This window comes from Nelusetta ayraudi, unplaced genomic scaffold (assembly GCF_046127955.1).
Source record: "Nelusetta ayraudi isolate G7.1 ecotype Tasmania unplaced genomic scaffold, CSIRO-AGI_Nayr_v1 ptg000097l, whole genome shotgun sequence".
Lineage (NCBI taxonomy): Eukaryota > Metazoa > Chordata > Actinopteri > Tetraodontiformes > Monacanthidae > Nelusetta > Nelusetta ayraudi.
In genome coordinates, this window is record NW_027466147.1 from 2,844,718 (window position 1) to 2,867,760 (window position 23,043).

Below are 23,043 nucleotides of genomic sequence, written 5' to 3' on the forward strand. Positions count from 1 at the left end.
TTAAATTAATGACTTAGAACATTCGGTGATCTAAGGGTCGACCGCCCACATGTCGAAGTGTCCTCGCCAAGACACTGAACCCTAAATTGCTCCCAACGAGCGTGGCCGCAACTTGCAAGGCAGCATCTGCAAATTGGTGTGTGCGAGTGGCTTTTATAAACTGCTCGAGCACTCTGTAGGTGCATGAAAGAGTAAGTCAGTGCAGAGCAGTCCCCCCCCACCCCCGAAAAGAAAAAACCCTGAGAAACCTTCCGACATGTAGCCACTGTGCACGTGCAGACAGCAGGTCCACACTTGCCCTCCTGGAAGACCTTGAAAACCTCACTTTCGAGATTACAGCCATCAGCGGTGATGATGGAGCATTAATGAGCGCTACCTCATTAGGCAGTCGATTAGCACATCGTTATGACAGAGCTTGGTATTTTCATAAGCAGAACAGTGTGAGCAGAGGCTAAAACCAACACACTGCGTCAACTCCGACGTCTGTGTGCCAGGCTGCCAGGCTGAGCTCTTTACCTGACGCCCATGCTCATATTGGCAATTTACACAGCCGTGATAGGTGGAATAAACATGAGGCTTCATCGATTGGTCGTGGCAAAATGATGGGGTTTTCATGTGGAAATGAAAGACCACTGCTTTCTTTTTCTTTTTTTTTTTATGTAAAACGTCGACTGGGTGGGGAGAAAGGGAGCAAAACAAGTTGACAGCTTCGGTTTGCAAAGCTTGATACATTTGTGTCTCCCGCTGATGGGCTTTCATGGCGTGATTACTTGTGCTGTGTTTTGGCAAGCCGGCACCCGCAACCACCCATTCTCCCTCTCTCACGTGCACACGCATACACACGCTGCAATCAGGGAAAAAAATTAGCACAACTTTGTGTGTGCGAGTCTCTAAAATTGATTGGCACCCCGAGGCTGTGTTTGTGTTTTCATCACTTTGCATTGATTAAAACAATTAACTTTATTCAAAGTGTGGTGGGAGGGTGCACGTATCTGTGAGTGTGTAAAATGTGCATGGTGAGACTGCCTGAATGGGAAAAGGATAATAAGGGACTGCCAAGATTGCCAAATTGTAGTCATTGTTTCTTGAGTTTCTGCAGCTCAAGCAGTGGAGTGCAAGACCAAAAACAAAAACAAGAACAAACCATCGCTGCAATGTTGTTGCCAGCACTAATTAACCCAAAAATGACTGATGGACGCTTTTTTTTCCCCCATCAACTTTTTGAATTGCCGCCGAGTGTGATCACACCTCGACACATTTTTCATAGTGTGAAGTACACTGCTAAGAACTCGACAAGCCTTCAGAAGGAGCGCTGGGCTCTAGAGACGGATTCCACGTGGCTTCAAATCCATGCAAGACACTAAATGCACTCACTTTCCACAAGCTGGTGAAAAAAAAATGGATTTTTGTTTTTCCAGCGCCATAATGTTTTAATGGGTGGCACAAAACTCAACACCGTTTGGTCTACAGGCGCCCCAAGTGCAGAAAGGGAGGGATGGGTTTTGTCCGCCGGATTGCAGATGAGGTTTCTTCAGTGCAACTTCATCGAATTTAAAGGTCCAGGAAGAGCCTCTCCTCCTCTGGCTGTGACAGGTTGGATTTGATGGAAGGTTTCACGAGGGTAACACAGAATTCCTCCTCCATATTAACTTTTGGGGCAGTTGACAATTTCCACGCTGCCTCTGCTTAAAATGGCCACTGCTGGCCGATCAAACTGGTTACACAGGCAATAAGTAAGTAGAAAACACCAGGAAAACATGATCATATTATTCTAAAAAAATACAAATACTTGTTAACGTTTGCTCAATAGTAAGATTTTTTTTTTTTTTACCAACAACCACCACTGAGTTTTGAAGTGTGGATGAAAGAACCTGTCCTGAAAATGCAGAGATCTTTCTCTGCAGTGACGAGGCAGTTCTTCTCAATGGAGCGCCACAAAGATCGATACTCGGCCCTTTTACTATTCCATAGGCTCCTATTAATAATCAACACCGTACTATATGTATATTTTTACCATCTACCTCACACTCTGGTGATGTTTGCTTATTATAAACAATGTTCAGATTTAAATAAATAAATACCACCTGCTCCCAGTCACCTAGTGGTGCTTAAGGAAGCAGGTGTGGAAAAGGCCGGAACTGCAGGAAAAGTATGGAGGGAGCAGATGAAAAATTCAGGATTGTGTGAAAAAAAAATAGGGCATCACCTAATGAGGGACATGAATCACTCAAATCTGGTGAAGCATACCGGCGAACCAGTAATGAGGTTAATAATCACACCTTACATTTACATATCCTGCACTGTCCCTCTCTCTCTCTCTCTCTCTCTCTCACACACACACACACACACACACACACATACACACACATTCCTACTCAAAGTCCCTTCCACACAAAGACCCCCTTATGAGATGACTTGACAAGTCTATAAGACAGGAGAGGTCCTGAGTTAATAGACTCTGAATTATAGATTATGATATATTTTCATATGTGTGTCAAGTGTGATTCGTCCCCTTTTGAAGTCTTGGCCCACTTATTACCGGGATTCATGTTAAATAAAGCTCATTGAATTGAATTGCCCCCTCCCCCTCCTCCCTCCCCCCCGCCCTGAAATCCCACCGCTGCCAGGAGTTCTTCTGTGGAACAAACGCATACAATGAAACCGGACACCCCCTTATTTACACAGCGAGTTGGTTATTTGGGTAAGGTGGTTTAATTTGGTGAGGTTTAAGAATAAAATACTATCGCCTCATCAAAAGAGAGAAGCAAAACCTTCTTGAACTGCAAGGAAGACATCTGCCTGGCTTGTTATTCAGTCTTTGCTCAGTTTCAGTTGCTGTGTGTGTGTGTGTGTGTGTGTGTGTGGACCAGGTACGGGTGTACGGGGAATGTCTAGGTAACAGCTGAGTTTTGGGTCTTGAGCTCCAAGGGAATGCAGCTGCACATGGCAACACAGATGGTGCCCTCGCACAAGCGCGTGCACGCACACGCACACACACGCACGTACGTCAGCGATGCGCAGCTCAGCTGTAACCTGGGAGGCTGTTGGCGCCTCCATTTTGTCTATTTACGCACGTCCTGCCTCCAAACATATGATTACCGTCTTATTTCGGAATGTTTTGCTATTTTTGGCTCGGCTGTCGATGACGCTCGGCCAAAGTCCTCCTCCCGTCTGCCGGCGGTGTTTTGGGAGATTACTAACAGTTTTTGAAACAGTTTGATTTTTCTTCCTTTGCGTCTTGGTTTGACTTTCTGTGTTTGTCGAGCTCGTTGCCTGTGAAAACCCACTCTGGCGCTCTGGCGACATTTATATCCGACGTGAACTTGCAGGAAATGAAAACTGCCTTTTTACTCAAAGTAGTTGCCTTTCCAAGAATGCCTTTCGTGCACTTCCTGTTGCTACTGTTCAGGACACCAAGTTTTAGCTCACCAGGCAAGAGACTAATTGTGTCAGATCATTTATTATATCTTAACTTGAAATTAAAATGCACAATCTACAACACAATCAGTCAATTCAGTATATATATATATATATATTCAGTATTTATATTATTATTGTTTATTCCTATTGTATTAATGTATTATATTTATTACACATCCTTACATATTTTGTTTAATTTGTAATTCACTAGCTGAATCAAAAGTAAATTATTAAAAGTCCATCAGCCAAAGAAAATGTTAATTATAATTAAAATATTAGTTTCACAGTAAATCATTCTTGCCCCCAGTTGTTCCGCTGCAAACTCATATATCCCGTGTTTGCAGAGATATGAGTTTCTCTCAGATTCCGGTGCAGGTCTCCAATATAATTTGACAATACATTCATGCTGGAAAAATTGCATAATATTTGATAAATAGGAGATGGAAACGCTACGGCTCAATTTCCTGTCTAGCAGGAAATGAGGCTGCCACACAGTTGGAAAGAGACATATTTGATTATTCCGAATAAACGTAATATTTTTCTCCTCAGATGCCCCCCTGCCGCACCCCCCCCCCCCCCCCCACTCACTTTGTGTGTTCACTGCCCCCTCCACCCCAACCATAAAACAAAGACAAAAAAAAAGTTTAAAGAATTAATAAACCTCAGCAAGGTAATAAAAGAAAAATCAACCCGTCAGGTGTCCATATTTGGTCATTTCCTGACAGTTCTAATTAACTACGTTCCTCATGTTTCCACGGCTGACACTTGATTGGCCGGGGGGGCTGGCCTCGTTAGGGGGGGAGTTTTAAACGAACAGATTAAATTAGATTGAAGATTACTGGAGATATTCTCGACAAGGTTAATTAAATGACCAGTCACGAGGGGCTCGTCTTCAATCCAACACCACCGACAGACGCCCAGCTGAGAGTTCATCGCGCACCAGCTTCCTTCTATATCCCCACTGAAAGTAGCCTTCAACAACTCTGTGAGGCGGCTGATTGGTCATTTTCTTTTCTTTTTTTTTTTTTTAGATTTGTATCATAAACAAACACGGCTATCTAAGTGCTCATCATCTCCAGTGTGATACGCCGATGCTCTGCAGATGATCTGCTTTTTTACTGTGTTTCATCAGAATGTGAGCTGCCACCACCCTCGTTACAATGTCGGCAGGAAAAGAAGCGGCTTTTTAAAATCGCGTTTGCTCATCTCGGGATGCCGTGAAAAGATTTGTCCTGCAATGTGTTGGGAACTCGTGCGGCCTTCTGACCCCTCCGGAAGCCACGCAGTCCACGGGTCTGACTGCTGAGAGAAGGAGCAGAGAAAGAGAAACTCTGTCGAGAGTTGCAGAGCAGGAGAAATCAAGCGTTCAAAACCCAACTGGTGGCTGCCTCCACAGACGCATTAGCTTTGAAGACGGTACCTTTCGCCCTTAATGAGTGTTTGAGACTCACAGCACTCTTGTTATCTACCCAGCAAAAAAAAAAACAACCCCAAAATCTCCTGAGACTGGAGATTCTGAAGTCAGTGACGAGTCGATCAGCCGCTGCCACTCTGTCGCTCCTCCCCAGCTCCTAACAATGTGCAGCAGAGCTGGATGAACCTACGGTGACGGTGCGCCCGCTGTTCAAAAGCACAGAGGCAAACCCGATGGAAAGGTTCAGTCGCTCACCGACTGCGCTCGCTCCTTTTGGTTTCTGTTCTTGGTCGAGCGTTGAGCAAATGTCGGCAAAATGAGAAAAACGTTGCTCATGACGTCAGATACGGAAAGTTTGACATGATTATTTTTCACCCAGTCCGCAAAAGCACGATACGTTAGCGTTGTAGTACTCAAGTTTGGTCTCCAGACCACTTTTTAAGGGTCTTGTTCTCGGGATTTTTGACCAAGACTCAAGCCAACACTGTAATGACACGATAATAACGGAAAATAATCCAGCTGCTGCCGTTTACGCTCTGGGAATTTATTTTTTAATATTATGAAGCAAAGTTGTTTTATTTTGAAAATGGTTCAAAATAGTTTCCTTGCTGAAAAGAGATGTTGCTGTTCCATTAAGAAGCAAACTGGATTTTAACACTCCTGTTACGTAGCGGATCAAATTGACCCGGGAACATCATTGCTGTTCCTCACAAACAAACATAACAGGAGGGTTACAAAAGATAACTGGTCATTCCCCCCCCCCCCCTGTTTTGTTGTTATTTTTCTTTGATATATAAAGTCTTGGTCTGGTCTTGGTCTCGGTCGGTGCGGCCTTGACTACAACACTACTACGCAAAACAGATCGATTTTCCTTTAAATATGCAGTTATGGGAAGGTTTGGGAAAACAAAAAAACATATCAATATAACAAATATCTTCATGCATGAGGAAGCCAAATTCAGTAAACAAGACTTTCCAAATAAACAAATAAGGTTTCTTTGGTTCAAAATAAGTAAAACAGAACAAAACGCGATGACAAAGGGCGCCTGGGTTTTGCTTCGTTGCTCATTTGGTTCAATCTGCAGCCTGTTTACTGGGGATGACCTGCCAACGGGCTTGGGATGTAAATGAGCAGTTCTATTAACAGCATATTTACATCGGTATTTATACCCATGTCCATTAATATGCATTGTCTACGGCGGTCCTACTGCAGCGATATTATTTGCAATGCCTATCCCCAATCTGTGTAGGTGTGTGTAATCAGATTTGGGTGTGCGTGCTGTATCATCTGTGTGTGTGCGTGCACAAAAAATATTTATTCCTGTATTCAAATTTGCAAGTGAAAACAAATCTGCAAATGTAACACACAGATCTGAACACACACGCACAGACCCCCCCCCCCCCCCACACACACACACACACACACACACGCGTTACAAAGCAAATCTGAATAAACACACAGGCAAAAGATTGAGCTATTATTTGCAAATGTTTGCAAATAATGTTGCTACAGCAGTGCCCCCCCCATTACTGTCTCTTTCAAATATACACTCACAAAAACAAATACCTACTTTACACTGTGCACACCAAGCTCAAAGACACAGATACAGTCTTCTGCACACATACTGTGTACAGTATACGTCCCCTGTGTGTACCTCCAGGAGGACTTCGTGCCTAAAGTGCAGCCGGGCTCAATCAGCAACTTTGGCGCCGGATGAAAACGATAAGAGTGATCAGATAGCGGCGGCCCGCGGGGACACGGCGGTGAGCTGAATAGCGAATCCGGAGAGGAGGGAAAATATGAAGGACAGAGGCAAAGAATAGCGAGGGAGCCCACTCGAGGTTAGGAGCGCTAATAGTTTTGGTCTCGGCGGTGGCGCTGTGCGTTGAGGGGATTTCATGACAGAACTGGGTGGCGGCTGACGGCTGACTGACAGCTACTTACCCGAGGGCCCTAAAGCATCCGCCACTGTTCTGCCTCGGCTCGGGGGCCGATGCCTGAGAGAGGAAGAGGGATTGCGCAGAAAATTAAATCTGACCCCTAAACCGCCCCAGTCGTGCACTGTCTAAGCAGCTGCGGGCTTCGCAAGTGATGGCGCTTTTATTTTTTGTAAACTTTGAATGCCAGTGGGCAGTAGCTGCGGGTTGCATTACTCCTAGAATTGGCCAAAACCTAAATATGGCAATAAAAAAACTGGTCATGGAAACACCTTGAGAGCATCATGAAGGAAAGTAAGTTTTGATTAAATGTTTAGATTCACCCTCGTGGAAGCTATTAGACTAGAAATATTTTGTATTTTATAAATTCGATCCTTCCAGTTTTTTTTTTTCCATGAGGAGTTAAAAACCCCTCCTGTCTAAATGTTATTTGAAACACAGCGACTTGGCTGCAGACACAGAGCTTTTTTCTCTATTGTCAAGGCAGCGTGGGAGGAGTAAGAGGCCCCTTAGCCTCCATTACACATCTCAAAAGTGAGAGAAACAAAGTATCCCACTCAAGATCCTGCTTGGGCTCCCTCTCTTGTTGCACGACCACAGCTGTTGGTGTGCAAGTGTGAAAATGTTGAGGGAGGGAGGGGAGGAAAAAGAAAAGAAAAAAGTAATGCCTTGGGAAACCGATCACACACACACACACACACACACACACACATGCGCACACACATTGAAATGTGCAGTTGCGCACACTTGAAGTTTGCCTGGAAGAGCGGGCAGAGAGGGAGACAGAATTAAACTGAGGGGAGGTGGTTTATATTTAGAGCGCGATTGTTGGAAACTTGTTTCAGCCACTAGAGCTTTAAAAACACATTTTTTTATCCACAACAAGAGAGCTGTTCAACTAAATGGAGAGAGGTTTCTGTGTGGGAATTCGCACTCAGTCGCTGCGTTTCCATCACCCCTAGAATTGCGCAAAACCTAAATATCGCAATTAAGAAACTGGTAATGGAAAAAGCTAAACTTTGAAAAACCTCTCAAATATGGCTTAAAAGGTTTTGATGCTTTTTTTTTTTTTCCTTTTTCTTAGATGTATCCATATATAGGTGCATTGCAAAAGTGTCATGAAACACTTGTTTGTCATTTACACGTCAGTGGACCTGACGTACGGGGTCACGAGACCGATTCACTGAGCAGTGGAAATGGCGCATTATGTTTGGACGGAGGAGGAGGAGGGGACAGAATCACCCCTTCTTGACAGAATAATAAAACAAAAGATTGAAAAGGAAATGTTTAATTTGTGTTCATTTGGCTCCCAGTTAAGAATCTGCTAAGAATTGCTTGACATATCTATCAACTTAAAAATGAAAAATAACAGAATTTTAAACATGCAAATTAAAACACGATTAATCGGGGGTTAAACCGCGGAAAGTCAGAGATTAATCTCCATGAAAAAAAAAAAAAAAGTTTGACACCACTACTTTGTAATGGCTTCATTCTTATTCTGCATCATTTAACATTCTTCAGCTGTTGATTCCCAGAGTGTTTTTTTTTTTTTTTTTTTTTTTGAAAGTTTGCTTGATTTCTTCCTTCATCATTTGTGTATTTCTCGACAGAATTACATTTTCCGAAACAACTGCATTCTCTGAGAAAAGCCGACATGTAAAATCAGCCACGGGTGACTTTTCTACCTCTCGGGAAATTAGTTGAAGGTTTTGTCATCTCAGCTGGGCTCGGTGCCATCGTGGAAATGTAAGCTGCTTGCGGAACAGATTAATGTATGGATTTAATGAATTGAGCCAAACTAGCTGTGCTTAAAGCAGGTTTAATGCACCCCTGTCGGTCAACCAGGCGAGAAAAATAAATAAATAAATAAATAAGTAAAATTCTAATCCTTGCTTGAAAATCCAGCGTCAGAAGGGAATTTTCTTTTTCCCCAGAGAATCACTGAGTGCGCACACCAAATACATTTTTATTGAAATGGTTTCTTGGTCCTCAACCCAGTGGCATATTTAGAATTAGCTCCAGTTCAAAGCTGAAACTTCACTTCCGAGCTGCGGCAAAAGTGGGAACATTTTATCTGGGGATTTATTTTTTCTTTCAAGCCCAGAGAGCTTCGCTGAATCAATAATGACACTGCTGTTTACACATAAGTGGATAATGCAAGAAGAGTGGTGTAAAGATAGTGAAGAAGTCGCATAGAATAAATGATATTTAACTTCAGTGTTAAACGGCAGCTCAGGATGTCTTTTTCTTCATCTTGCATAAAAACCAGTCTGCAAATATTTGGCCAAAACATTGGTCTCATTTTAGCTTGCAGCTAACCTCTGTTCGCTGCTTTTTAATCACCCTGATCCGAGCTGAGCTGAGCTGAGCTGAGCTGAGCTGAGATACATGGAGGCCAGAGATGCTCGTGTGCACTTTTCACATTTAACTCACTAAAGAAATCATATTTTTCACACTTCAGATTCCTTGGAATTTGTCCCGTTCACACTAAAAATAACATTGAAAAACCAGAGATGCACTGTGACCACCTGGCCCTGCAGTGTGTATGTCATGCACTGGTCACATCTGGAGTCTGGTCAGTTCATATGACACCAATGTGACCATCTATAGTAGTAAAAGATCAACACCTATCTAGGAATATACTTAACAAATCAGGACAAAAACAAAACAATAATGATTTTTTTCCACAAAGGCACCGACGAGCAGAGGATTCTCGATTTACCAAAAGAAAAAAAAAGAACATTTCCTTGCTGAACAGAGCGTCGCTGGTTCTTGACAGTGAAATGGTGAAGAAGAATGAAGGCGGCTCTGTGAAAGCGGGAACCCTCGGGCAGCTGCAGGTGCCACACGCTGCACCTCAGTCACCTTCCTGCCGCTAATCCCATTCAATCTGCTACACACTCACGTGCGCTCGGCGGTTAGGTGGACTCTCAAAGTGGATTTGGACCTAATAAAAATCCAATTCTGGCCTTCACGGGATCCTTATCTGGCAGGGGGGGGGGGGGGGGGGGGGGCGAGTGGAGGAAGACGAGCGGGAGAAACGGAAGACAGCGGGCGAACTCGTCGGGCAGCGCTGGAGACACAGTGATCAGAGCAGCAGAGTGGAGCAGCTGATGAAGTCCTTTCCAGGGAGGATCAGATCAGATCGACTCATGACTGCTCTGAAGTCTGTCGTTCCATTAGGAAATGATCTGACGGCAGCTGAGATACTTTGATGGTTTGTTCCGATGCTGCAATAAGGCCTTGTCGATGGACAGGAGCTGAAGAGACCTAGACCCTGACCTGCTGTGCAGGGATCGGCACCCTCTGTGACATCACAAAGGGCGGATGTCCGGTGGAGCAAGCAAGGGACGAATGACAGACTTTTTTTTTTTATCCTTGGGAGAAAACGCAGCTCTTCTCAGGATCACGGAGCTGCGGGGGAGAGGAAACGATGATCTTCGTCCCGCAAGAGGGTCCCAAGCCTTCGACCTCGCCGTCTCAACCGCCGTCCCTCCCAGCTCGAACGCTGCTGTTCTCGCCCGCCGCTATCTTCGCCGGCGACGATCGAGTGAAACAGATGTTTGGGCGACGGCGTCGCCTCCCGTAGAGCACTCGGCCCTCACCTGCTCTTCTTCTTCCTCTTCTTTCTATTCTATCCTTCTTTTCTACCTCCACCGCTGCCACCGCCCAGGCAGTCCCACCTCCTCCTCCTCCTCCTCCTCCTCCTCCTCCATCATCACGGCGGCAAACAAAAGCTGGATTAGCATATTCATGGCGGCGCCACATGACAAATGGAGGCGAGAGCGGGCGCGGGAGCGGAGGCCGCTCTTTATCGCCGTTCATCGCGCATCGATCATCCTTTCACCCGCAATTATTTTCTCAATCCCTTCGTCGCTCCGTCTTCTCCGAGTCTTCCCTGTCCGTCCCGTTGCCCCTCCCCCACCGCCTTCATCGTGTCTGACAGCAGCTTGTTTATCCTGGCGCTGGGGGAGGAGGGGACGCACCGTTTGTGTGCGCGTGAGTTTGCAAAATTACAACACCGGAGGAAAGTCTGAACGCAGCGTAACTTTGTTACACCGTCTGTCTGTGCGCCGTGAACGAATGCAGAGACGCACACACACACACACACACACACACACACGCACAGGACTGACTCAGGAGCATTTTTGTTTTTTTCTCTTGATTTTGCGCCAGTGACCCGCTGGGAGAATTTTCTTCCCGGCTTAAATGGCTTGGAGACGAGGCAGGGAGAACCATGAAGCAATAGGGGTGTGATGACTGATTCAAGCCACAACCATCAGCAACATCTGCTCATTGGCAGGCCGGAATTGTCCCAATGAAAATGTTCCATGAATCTTAAATGGACTCTGGTCACAAAATCCTTTTCACATCTGAATCTCCACAGTTTCTACCCTTGTTTGGACAAAATAGTGGAACGGCGCAGACTGTAGAACTGCATTTAAGTCTACGGGTTGGTTGAATGGATGGATAGATGGATGGATAGATAGATAGGCATTTTCTATTGTCCCTGTATGTGTATCTATTCGTGGATGGTTGTAATAGATTGGTAGGTAGACTGACAGATGGCGAGATGAAGCCGTACCATACAGGTCAACAAACAACTATTATTTCCTGTTCGGATTTCCTCGTTTGGAAGACACCTTGCCGATAAACTTGTCAAGTGACGTTCACCTTGTCAGCTCTCCCAACCAGCTACAGCCGAAACAAACTGCTGCCTTGACAACCACTGTCAACTTCATGCTTCCTTCCTTTTCCATTTCAATTACCTTTCCTGCTGTGCCTCTGTGTCTCTCTGCCCTTCAATCACATCTTCCTTGGAATTGTTCATCACCCCTAACTTTTAAAAAATAACTCAGTTAACATTAATTGTTTCATCCTAAAAAAAAAAAGTCAATTTATGCTTTAATGCCTTCCTGGATTCATTTTTTCTTAATGATATTGTTTGCCACAGTTCTCCCATCTCCTTAATATATATTTGGCCTTCTTAGTCTGTAAATTTGTCTCAAGCGCTGCCGTTCCAGGATTCATGAAAGACAATCAAACTTAACCAGGCACACTAACACAACTTGATGCAATTTTTTTTTGGTGGGAAAATTTGCCACTCTGGAGCCATTGTTCCGCAGTCGTTGGCCTGAAATAGCCGCGGATAACTAACAACCCGAGTCCACCGTGCACAAGTCTCCCCCCCGGACGAAAATGTGAAATATAAAGACCTTTTCTCGCGTCCAATTCATCAAGCGCCCGTCCCAACCTCGCGCTATCGCTCGCTGACAGTTTGAAAGGGAATAATGACGTGACGCATCGCCACTTTTGAGCCACGTGAATGGCGAGGCTGTATCAGCCGGAGGAGAAAGACAAAAGGGACAGTTGGAGTTGGAGGGGGCAGCGGCGGCGGCGACAGACGGACTGAAGGGAAGCGAGATAGAGGCAGACACCTGGCGGAGACGGAGGGAGGCTGATACGTGGAGATAAATGTGATGGGGGAAGCCGGAGACGAGGGACAGGCGGAGAAAGGGAGGCGGGAGCGGCGGAGACAGAAAGCTGCCTTCTTATCTGGGCCTGCCTTTCACCACCAACCTCTCCTTGTGCCCTGCAGCGTGCACGTCAGAACTTCTGGAAGTATGTTTTCGTCAGACAAGTCGGTTTGGGCGCCAAGCGGGTTCTGTTTGCTCGGGGTTGCAGGTTCAATTCCCGACCGATGTCTTTGTGTGTGGAGACTCCGTGTTGTCCCAGCTGCTTTGGTGTGGGTTCTAGGACCTCCTTCCACACTCCAAAGACACGGAAATTAGGGCCAATTGGCAACTTCAAGTTCTGGATCACTAAAAATGAAATAAATAAATGAAGATTAAACAATTACTAGAATGTGTATTCATTGATTCAAATTAGAGGGAAAATGACCATCCGTCGTGTTTTGAAAGACATCTCTTGGTTTCAAACAGGGCGTTTCAAGATTCGACTAGATTAGTGTTAGCTCCGCCCACTGGCAGTGACTCATGAACTTGAATTCATGAAGCTCTGCAACTCAGGACCATGAAATAGTTGTACTTTAAAAAAAAAAAACGTCTTGGTATTCCAGTGAATTAATGTCACATTTAATATCACGTGTAATCATTTAATTGCTGTTTCAATCAATGAATGACGCTTTCTTGAATCTGTTGCATCATCTGTTAATTTAATGTTGGCTCCACTAGCACTGGCAGTGAGCTGGAAAGGCAGGAAGGTAGAACATGGATGGAAGGGAACTTGGCATTTGATGATATTTGGTCCGGTGACTGCTAACCAGAATTCTTTTTTTCCACAAACCCTCCCGAGGCCACAGATGGCAGCTGTAGCGACAAATGGCCTATTAGGTCATTTCCACACTTAAAAGCTGTGGGCATCAGTGCAAGCTGGATACTTAGTTATATTTTTCAAATTGCTGGTTTACATTTACAGATTGAAATTGTAAACACGCCATTTCAATGCGGAGGTCGATCCAGAACGGAGCCCTGGCTTATTAATTTCAAGCTGGTTTTCATTTGTAGCCTATCAGCAGCCTCGAGGTGTTTAGAACTGCCAAGTGAAATATCCAACGCCAAAGTAGTTTCAATTTTCAAGGTGAGGATACAACAGGGAAGACATGGTTGAGGTTAGACTGGTTAGAAGGCATCAGAACTCATTTTTCCGCTCACTAATTCAGGAAATCACATTGACAGTAAATGCTCCCCACCTCTGATTGGTCTGGATGGCCCTCGCACCAGCGATGTAATGCTGCAGAGATCATTTCAAAGAGGTTTGAGACCAAACCAGAGGACAGGACTCGACTCGCTTTACACATCGTCTGTCAGTTTTTCACTTGCCGCCAGTGCTCTCCCCGCTCACACGTGGTCGTGTGCGCCACTCTGCATGCGCCACACTTCTGGCAGAGTGTCGTACTTCTGTGCCGGGAATAGAAAGTGCGAAAGAAGTAGGAGGTAACAAGTGTTCGCAACGTCGACGGCGCAGCAGCAGCCACAGCAGCAGCCACAGATTTCTCCTGGCGCTTCGTCCTCGCCGCTCCGCATCGCTTTGCATATCGTCGCTCCCATCAAACAATACAGTCTGAAAGTGAGGCACTGCCGCGGCTGGGAAATTACCTGGTGATACACGTGGCGGTGATTGCAGATGGCAGATTAATCAGGACCTCTGAGGACGCCCCGGTTCACCTCACATGCAAATGAACCAGGTAGGACACGCCGTGTTGATTTGGTGCGCGGCCAAGCGTGACCGCTGCCATCGCACTGTACCAAATAAACCAACTGCCCTCGTGCCCAGAGCCCCTCCGAGGGGGCTTGAAAGATGCCAGAGTGAAAAGACAGCCTGTGACTGCGGGCAAAACCAGCCCAGATGAACTTGTGACAGGCGTTTCAATGTGAATATTGATGATATCAATACCAGTGGTGGTATTGATACTGATCCGCATCAGTGCAATGAGATATTTTGTGTTTGGATATCGTATTTCGAGTCAGGCTGTCAAATGATTCATTTTTCAATTGCGATTAAGAGTCCGACTTTCCAAAGTTAACCGTGATTAATCGCATTCTGATTTGCACCTTGGATTGATTCCAAAATCCAGAGCAAGTATCGCGGTATCGCAACATGAGCCACACTGGTGGCTTCCACACGCGGCTGCTGAGCTCAAACACACTAAACAAAGCTGGCGTGACCTCGAATGAAAACCTCAAGTTCGCCTGCCAGAAGCAGCTCGCAGGTTTTGGCCCCTTTTCTTTTATCGTTCTCGTGAAACAACACTGCCAGTATCTAATCAATGGGCCTTTTTACGGCGGTCATGTTGACAAGAATGATGCCCGAGGACAAAAGCAACTTCTTCTGCCGCCGCAAAGTTTCACCTGACGCAACCTTAGCTCTCGCCCCGTGTTCAAGCAAAAACAAAGGAGGCTGTGCTGGAAGTGGTGGCCAACCAGAAGCGGCTTTGCCGCAGCTTAGTTTGCAAGCTGTCAGATCATTCTGGCATCGGCCCGACTTTACGAGCACAATAATCTACTGCAGACAGTATCCAGCCGATGGTGATTGTTTATTTCTTCTTTTTTTTCTTGCATTTCTCCAGGCAGTGACAGGCAGACAGCCTGCAGTAGCAGAGAAAGGCAAATTTGTCTTCACTTAATTGTTCCAAGAGGAGCAACGTCAAAAAAGAAGCTGAAAATCTAAATGTGAAACACATCGCAGAAGAAGCAGTTTGCTGGTCGTCGTGCGGTACATTGGAAACTGCAGTTGCTTTGTCGCTATGTCGTGCTGCGGCACGTTAAACATTTAGAAAATTAATTAAACGGTTGTAAAATAACCCACAACAACAACCAACCAATGGGGCCAACAGATCCAGAACATGATAGAAATGTTGCCCAACGCTCCGGGGAGGGTTAATGGCCGACGCCGGCGACGGAAAGTCAATTTGCAGCAGGCGATAATTTATTTGTGGCAGGTCGCCACAAATAAATGAATGCATGGTAACACTGCAAACTGCCGTGTGACAAATGAGACTGTGGTGGGCTGCCACCGACGAGGCAATTAATGGGGAACGCTGGCAGTGTTGCCCGCGCTAACGCCGACTGACATGACAAGGAGAGTCAGTGTGTAGATGGAGTCAGACGAGATGGGCTTCCCAGTAGAAGGCGAGACGAGCCGAGGTTTCAACGTGGCCGCCTCCTGTCATTTGGGTCCGATAGCAACAGCAATGCAAGTGGCTGAGGGTTAACACTAAACGGCACACGACACCGCACGACAACTTTGTTGGTTCGTTTCTAGCTTGTGAAAAATGTCGGCTTATTGTGTTTTGATCAAATTCCTACACAAAATGAATTGATGGGAACCGCTTGTGTTTATACGAACACAAATAATCGCACTAAAGCCGGGATCGGCATGAAAATAAAAATACTGATGTAAACTTTTCCATTTGGAAGATTTTGATCTGATCCGATCGTCTCCTCAGTCGTCTGGGTTTTTTCAGTTCTGAACTAAAAAAAGCCTCAGATGAGAGGGGGCCCCTATTTAACATACAAAGAAAAAAAAAATCAGACTTGGGTGAACAGGAAATAAAATGCTGAAAAAAATAAAATAATACGTGTCACTTCCTGTCCTGTCGCCAAGTCAGCCACCGTGTCAGCCAAATCTGTTCTGATCTGATCGGGATTAATTATTAATGAATTAATTTACTTTTTGGATCAAGAGGGGGTAAGGAGGTCTTGCTTTGACCTCAACTCTTCGACCCTGAGGGCCACAAAGGGTCCGAAGTCACAAGGGCTCAACCATAAAATGTACTTCTAGAAAATTAATTCACATCATCAGTTGTATTGATTTTACTGAACCAGATGTGCTGCAACCAGATAACCAGATGGAACCAGATGTGATTTTGACGGAAAGACGGAGATGCCCAATTCATTACACACATACATTTAAAAAATAAAAATAAAAAATAAATTCAAAAAAGGGCAAAAAAAAAAAAAAAACTGTCTTTAGTTTTGACACTGGTTACAAGTCAGCAAATCATTTGAATGATTTTATTAGTGTGGAAAATCTACACAGCGCTGTTCTAATTAGATAAGAAGAATAAACAAACACTCCCCGGGAGCCGTTTGTTTTTCCCGCAGAGTTAGAATTTTAAACCAATACCATAAATCAGCCTTTAATTATGACTCATATAGTCTGACCGCTGCCGGTAGACCCACACCAGGTAATGACTTTGGGCATAATGAATCGTGTTTGTAACCCAACGAGCGCCCAAATAATGAGAAAACCGAGGCCAAGGCGAAACGATGCGCCGAGCTTGAGCAGAACGAGGCGGAAAAATATCTGAGATTTTATTTTTTTTTTAAAAGAAGAAGGAAGCAGCAGAGGGCTGAGGAATGGAGGGAGAGAAAGAAAAGCAGAGGAGAGAGAAAGAAAAGAGGGAAATGAGGAACATCACTGTGGCTGCGATGTAAATCAGCCTCGGGTTAAAACAAGAAGATAATTAAAAATGTACTGCGGGGTCACACTGTGACTCTCACTGTGAGTCTGTGTGTGTGTGCGTGTGTGTGTGCATGTGAGCATCCTTTATTGCTCTAGGTGGGTTTGTTTGTGTGTGTGTGTGTGTGTGTGTTGGGCTGCAGTGCCCATTAAAAGGTGTCCCTGCTGCAATCAGTGTGCCGAGTCCTCGGGGCCTATTTTGTTGCTACATCAATCTGGAGTTAACGGAAGCACGCGGCGCACAGACACGGACGCGTCACGCCACAAACGCCGACACGTTTTCAGCCCTCAGTGCAAACGCTGTCAGAGAGGCCGCCCCACGGCCCAGACTCACGGAAGCGTGCACGTATTAACTTCAACGCGCAAACGCGGCCACCTACACAGCTGGCGCCCGAGTCAGCCGAGCGAGCGGGCGGAGTGAGCGCACGGCACAACACAGCACAACACGGCACAACTCGCCGCTGAGCGCACAAGCAAACGCAAAGGAAATTTTTAATTCTGCGATTGGAATACTGCAGTCCGGTCACTCTGCTGGCCCGGCTCCCACTAGCGGTGCTTAAAGGTCCAGTGTTTGAGATTTGACTTGATTTATGATTTTTACATCGGTAAAAGCTTGGGATGCACCCGTGCCACTTTTCCACAGAACCATTAGTGTATGAGTGCTTGCATTTCAGTATTCACTGACACTGATACTGAGCACTTAATAAGGCCATTAGACATGAAAGATAATATCATATCAGTTAATATGCTGCCCATAAATACAATAATATAAGTGCATACTTGCAGTACAACAAAAGCAATTTGGTTTTCCTACACTAAGAACGGTTCTTATATAAATATATATAAGAATATACAAAGGTCAAGGGTCAAACTCCCAGTTAGTCGCCATCTTCCACCGCCATATTTCTAAGGAAGCCTGGTGTGGACAATCCAGCCCACTTATAAAATAGGGTGAGCGCTCGCATCCTCAAATAAACCAACAAAGAAGAAGGCCACTGTAGCTCACTGGCACGCTTGGGAGAGGAAGGGTGAGCGAAAGAGCTCTGCAATCTAAAATGTAACCACTTGATGTCGCTGTTTCTTCTAAAAATCTCCAAATATTACACACTTACACAAAAATATGAATATGAAACACTGTCAGGCCGGCTTCCTTAATAATTTTACACCCTGGACCTTTAAGTCACATCCACACGGTCGGTGCAAGGTGCCAAACACGGTGTGTCCTCAATCTGGACAATCAGCCAATGAAAGCTGATCAAAGTAAAAAGGCTGGATTTGAAAATGTCCCCCTCCTCCCCACGCCAGTCCTTCTACAGCAGATAAGGCAGCGCTGAGGCAAAGTCCTGTGTGGGCATCTGGCACAAAGAGTGAGCTCGACGGAGCACGCGAGTCACTCCTAATTACTGAAGAGAGAGAAACGGAGATGACGCAGACATATGGGGATTTACCAGCTCAGCGGCCCAGTGATAAACTGAGACTGGGAGGTTGTAGGTTTAATCCCTGAACGGGTCATAGCAAAGACGATAAAAATGGTACCTTGCCTCCTTGCTTGGGACTCAGCATTTTGGGTGGGTTTTGGTTGGAGGTGACGGGTCAACACTCAGTGGGACTTTAACCTTTCCTTCAACACTAAAGGGCTTTCTATGACGCCAACTTATTCAGTTTAACACAATGAAAGAAAGGAGAAATGCACTTTATTGTTCCCGGACTGTGACATTCATCTCTGCATTGACCTGATGCTTTGATGCTGCGTGTCAAGCAGGAATTCAAAGGGTCCCAGTTTCATAGCTTTTGACCCAGCTGGGGTTCGAACCTACAAGATCTCTCGTATTTGTCACGTCACAACTCCGTCAAAATCCCCTGCCGACCAAGATGTGGAAGCAAGCGTCCTGAATGAACCGTTTACAGCTCGGTGACAAATGGGTCAAAATAAAAACATCCGCAAAATCTAAAACCAAAGGTTCTTTTTTGAAAAGAGAAAATTACATCACATAAGCCTCTCTCTGGCTTTTGTGAGAAAATTGAAAATAAATCCCATCATGTTCTCAGTCGGAGAGTGGAGTCCATTACACCACGGCTCCCTCGTTCGATCAAGAAATCAATTTAAATTATGAAAAGATGTTAACGCCCTCAAAGAGGAGTAGTAGTATGTAAAAAATTCTCGACACTATTAACAATAAAGAATGAGACTCCAAATGCAGGATATGGATCTATAAAACGCTCTTAATTAAACTGCCTCCAGAGGCCCATTGCAATCACACAATCTGCTTTGTTCTGAAATTATCCAAAGAACTTAATGAACTTAATCCAGACAAACAGACATGCACGGATGTCACAGGAGTCTGTCAGTCAAAAAGTGAACCAGCTAATATAACATTATTTCAAATGTAAAGGTTTGATTAAATCCTGGAGTCTGATTTGGTTTGATGAACAAGGTCGACTAACCTGCCTGTACGACACACACACACACACACACACACACACACACACACACACACACACACACACACACACACACACACACACACACACACACACACACACACAAATGAGTCAGTTTGACAACCAACAAGGTGGCAGACATAATTTCACCGGGCCTCAATCCACTTGGCTGCCCAATGGTGGGATTTTTGACAGACGAGAAATGGGAAAGTAGAGAGGAGAGGCAAGAATTGAACCTTGAGTGAGGGGAGGGATCTGCGTGAAGCAGCAAAATGTCTGAGACGGGCAGATTGGGCCGACTCACAACAAACATTGTCCGTCTTTCCTTTCCTCTGTGTGCTTGCAGCCTCCAGCGATAAAACTGCAGGATATATATATATGTATATACATATATATATATATATATATATATATATATATATATATATATATATATATATATATACATATATATGTATATGTATATATAAAAAAATGTATAGATATATATATATATGTATATATATATATATATATATATATATATGTATATATATACATATATATATATATATATACATATATATATATATATACATACTGTATATACTGAATACATGTGTGTGTACATGCTGGATTGTAGACGACCCAGCCCGCCTGACGGCGTGTTTCGTAATCAGGAGAACTGCTTGCTCCGTCAAATAAGCCAACGAAGAAGAAGGTGGACAAGGTATCCAGGTAAGGCAAGCTCAGGAGGGGGGAGGGAAGTGAAAGAGGCTGCAATCTTAAGTATAACCACTCGATGTCGCTGTTTCTTCTTCAACGTCTCCAAATATTACACACATAACCTTCGAGACAGTTCAAGCAATTCTTGCATACGGACATAGAAATGACACATTTTCAATATATAGTGCAGCTCCGCTAGCTGATTAGCACGCTTTCTTCACCAGATCCACAGCCAATTCTGCCGTCACGCTGACCGCAGAGAAATTCCTTCACGTCCGCTTCAAATTAAGACTGCAGTGGCCGCTCGAGCTTGACTGCCTCCCCTTTGGCGTGAGCGGACGCTCACGCCAAAGGGGTCCGTGTGCTGGAGGCCCCCCGAGGGCTCCAGGCGTCATTGCTCCCCATTATGGGGGCCGAGCAAGAGCAAGCACTTCGCACCCGAGCGGAGCGGCGACATAGTTAAAATGAGGACCTGAAGGATCGCCACTTTAAGCTGAGAAGGAGGAAAAAGGGAGTAGCTCTCGGCTCCTTACCAGGTGTGAGCTCTATCACCGTGTCTTGTCTCTCTGGGGGGAAGAGCACCTTCGGTGGCTGAGTGGTCTGCAGAGCTGAGGGAGAGAGAGGCAGAAAACAGAGAAATATCAGGGAATGGCCTTGGTATTCACAAATACATATAATCTGTTCATCATTGCCCACTGGTTTTCAAGGGAGAGGTCAAGAACTCTCACTTCACTGAAAATTTTCAGGTTGAAAACAGAAACCTGTTTCAGAAATCCAGATAATCAACCAATCAACTCTTACTTTGGAAGCAAGAAAATCACATCCAAAGGCTTCTCAAAGTGCTTTGCACAATCAAATTGATATTTTCTACGTAATGTGTTTCTTGGGGCCATTGTGGCATCACTTCACCCAACGTACCAGCATTTCAGAAAGTTACATCAAAATCACAGCGGGTTAAGAGTGCAAGGCCGGCAACGGCTCCACAACTGCCAGCAGGTCTGAAAAGTGAGTCCACAATCGTGGAAGTGCGGTCGTGACTCTCGACTATACAGCACCAGATAAAGCGTCGACCTCTGACCTCTCCTGATTGATCTGCTCCGTCACACAGCCAAAGAAATACAGAGGCTTCACCCCACTGAATGGCTTCCTGCGTGCGTGATCAGTTCAGCCTCACAGATGGAGTTGAATTCTGTTGCCTTTACCAAACAGCGTGAGCATGACAGAGAGAGCAGGAACTCTTTCAGTGCCTCTTAATTTCACTTTGTTGGACTCCAAAGACTGAGCGCAGGAAGTGTCGCGCGGCGTGCTGGCGGTTCCCTGAAACTTAATTTGAAGGTTAATTTGCGTCGGCTTCTCTGATGTCTTTTATTTTAGCGGCGTCTTCTCATTTTGTTGAATACGTTGCTTTTGCGACCAAGTACCTTGTAATTACCAAATTCCCATTAGCATCGTACTTGACAGGTGCTAATTAGCTTTTCCCATCACACTGTCATGGTAAAATTAACCCTGCAGAGCAGCTGCGTTACTCTTGACTGTAACTCTGAAATTTTCCCCAATGCATCTATAACAAAGTGTGAACTGCTTTGTTACCGATAGACATTAGAAATAATGTTTAAATTGTATTGAAATCTTTTAATTGAACACATTTTTACACAACAATCAATAAAGTGCAGGATGGAGGGATTAAAAAAAATAAATCTAAAAGGAACGAGCAAACTACGTAGCCAGCACGCAGCTGCTGTGAATGGGATGCACCACAGTATTGCCTGTAGCTACGTAGATTACGTTCAAGACCACTCAGAAATACGGAACAAACCCTCTCCCGTATCCATTCGCAATGGGACCCAAACGTGTTTCACATGTTCACACTCATGCGTCATCAGCATATTCACCATTTAGCCTGGCACACCAGCACCCGTCATCTGGTGCAGCGACTGTATCAGAGCATTTAAGCATTTTCCCCCACTAACCTCCCCTGCCCCCCACACACACACACACCCACACACCACGCCCCCCACTGTTCCCTCCATTTCCCCGATAAGACTGATAGTTTCATTAGCATTCTGAAGGGATCACTGCACCTGTTTGAGATTAATGAGGCAACCCTTCACCCAGACCGACTCCTCCCAGCCTCTGTCCTCTACTCCTACCATCCCCACCCCTCCACATCCCTTTTACTTCCCGACAGCCGACTCATTTTTCCGTCCATCAAAGCATGTGTTGATGGAAAATGTGTTTTTAAGCTGCACTTCACATCAAATGGAGAGAGATGTTTTTATGCCTTTAAGCTCGCTTTAGTGCCACTTTCACTGGAGGGCAGCCGGCCGCCGTCACCGGGAGTCCTTGAACGCGACCGCATCAAAGTGGAGACGGGGGCACAGCGGGGGCTTCGCCCGACGTGATGAAGTGACTCAGTGCTTTGTAAATGTCTGTTATCATTTTATTTAAAAATCCACCATTTCGCCGACATTAACGGCGCATAAAAAAAGTGGTGGAGGAAAAGCACTTGAAGACTCACTCTCCATGTGCAATTTCCTGTCGTACCGTCACCCGCCCGAACCCACGTGCTCCCGTCTGCACATGCACTGTTGCATCCAGGTCAGAACTGGATGTTTCAGCAGGATAATGGCCCTTGACGCACATCTAGGGTGACTCTACGCCCTCTTTTGTCTGGACATGTCCTCCTTCTGGGTACCAATATTATGTCGGGGGGACGGGGGAGGGGCAGGGGGGGGGGGGGGGATTCTATAATTCCTTCATGGCCCAGCTTTACTCAGCTTCTTCTTCTTCTAAGGACCGCTAATTCTATGCATTTAAAATACATGGTAGGACGTTGAACCTGCATGTGCCATGGCACCTGTTTTCACATCAAAACAAAAAGTTGCGTTGACTGTATGAATGCAATTAAATCAAAAGAGAGTTTTTTTTTTTTTAAGTGTTTGTGTGATGTGTTAATGCTGTGAACAATTCAGAATATTGAACGTGGCAAAAAAGACTTTGGTGAATCCGGGCCGATGATGGGCTCTCTGTTCACTTTGAGCGCACGGCATGAGAAAACATGCGTTCAAATGTATCAAGCATTCCGTGAAAAGATGAAAATGACGCTCCTTTATTATTCCGTTGAAGTGGCCCTTTATGTGC

The 23,043-nt window shown here is 45.2% G+C and overlaps 1 protein-coding gene across 4 annotated transcripts in view; it reads right to left on the reverse strand.

Moving 5' to 3' along the window:
- il1rapl2 (interleukin 1 receptor accessory protein-like 2) overlaps positions 1-23,043 on the reverse strand; it is a 290,457-nt gene that overhangs the window by 21,857 nt on the left and 245,557 nt on the right. For all 4 annotated transcript variants that reach the window (XM_076048011.1, XM_076048010.1, XM_076048013.1 and 1 more), the window contains exon 7: positions 20,436-20,510. In XM_076048011.1, coding sequence (XP_075904126.1) covers positions 20,436-20,510 — 75 coding nt within the window. The remainder of the gene's footprint in view (positions 1-20,435; positions 20,511-23,043) is intronic.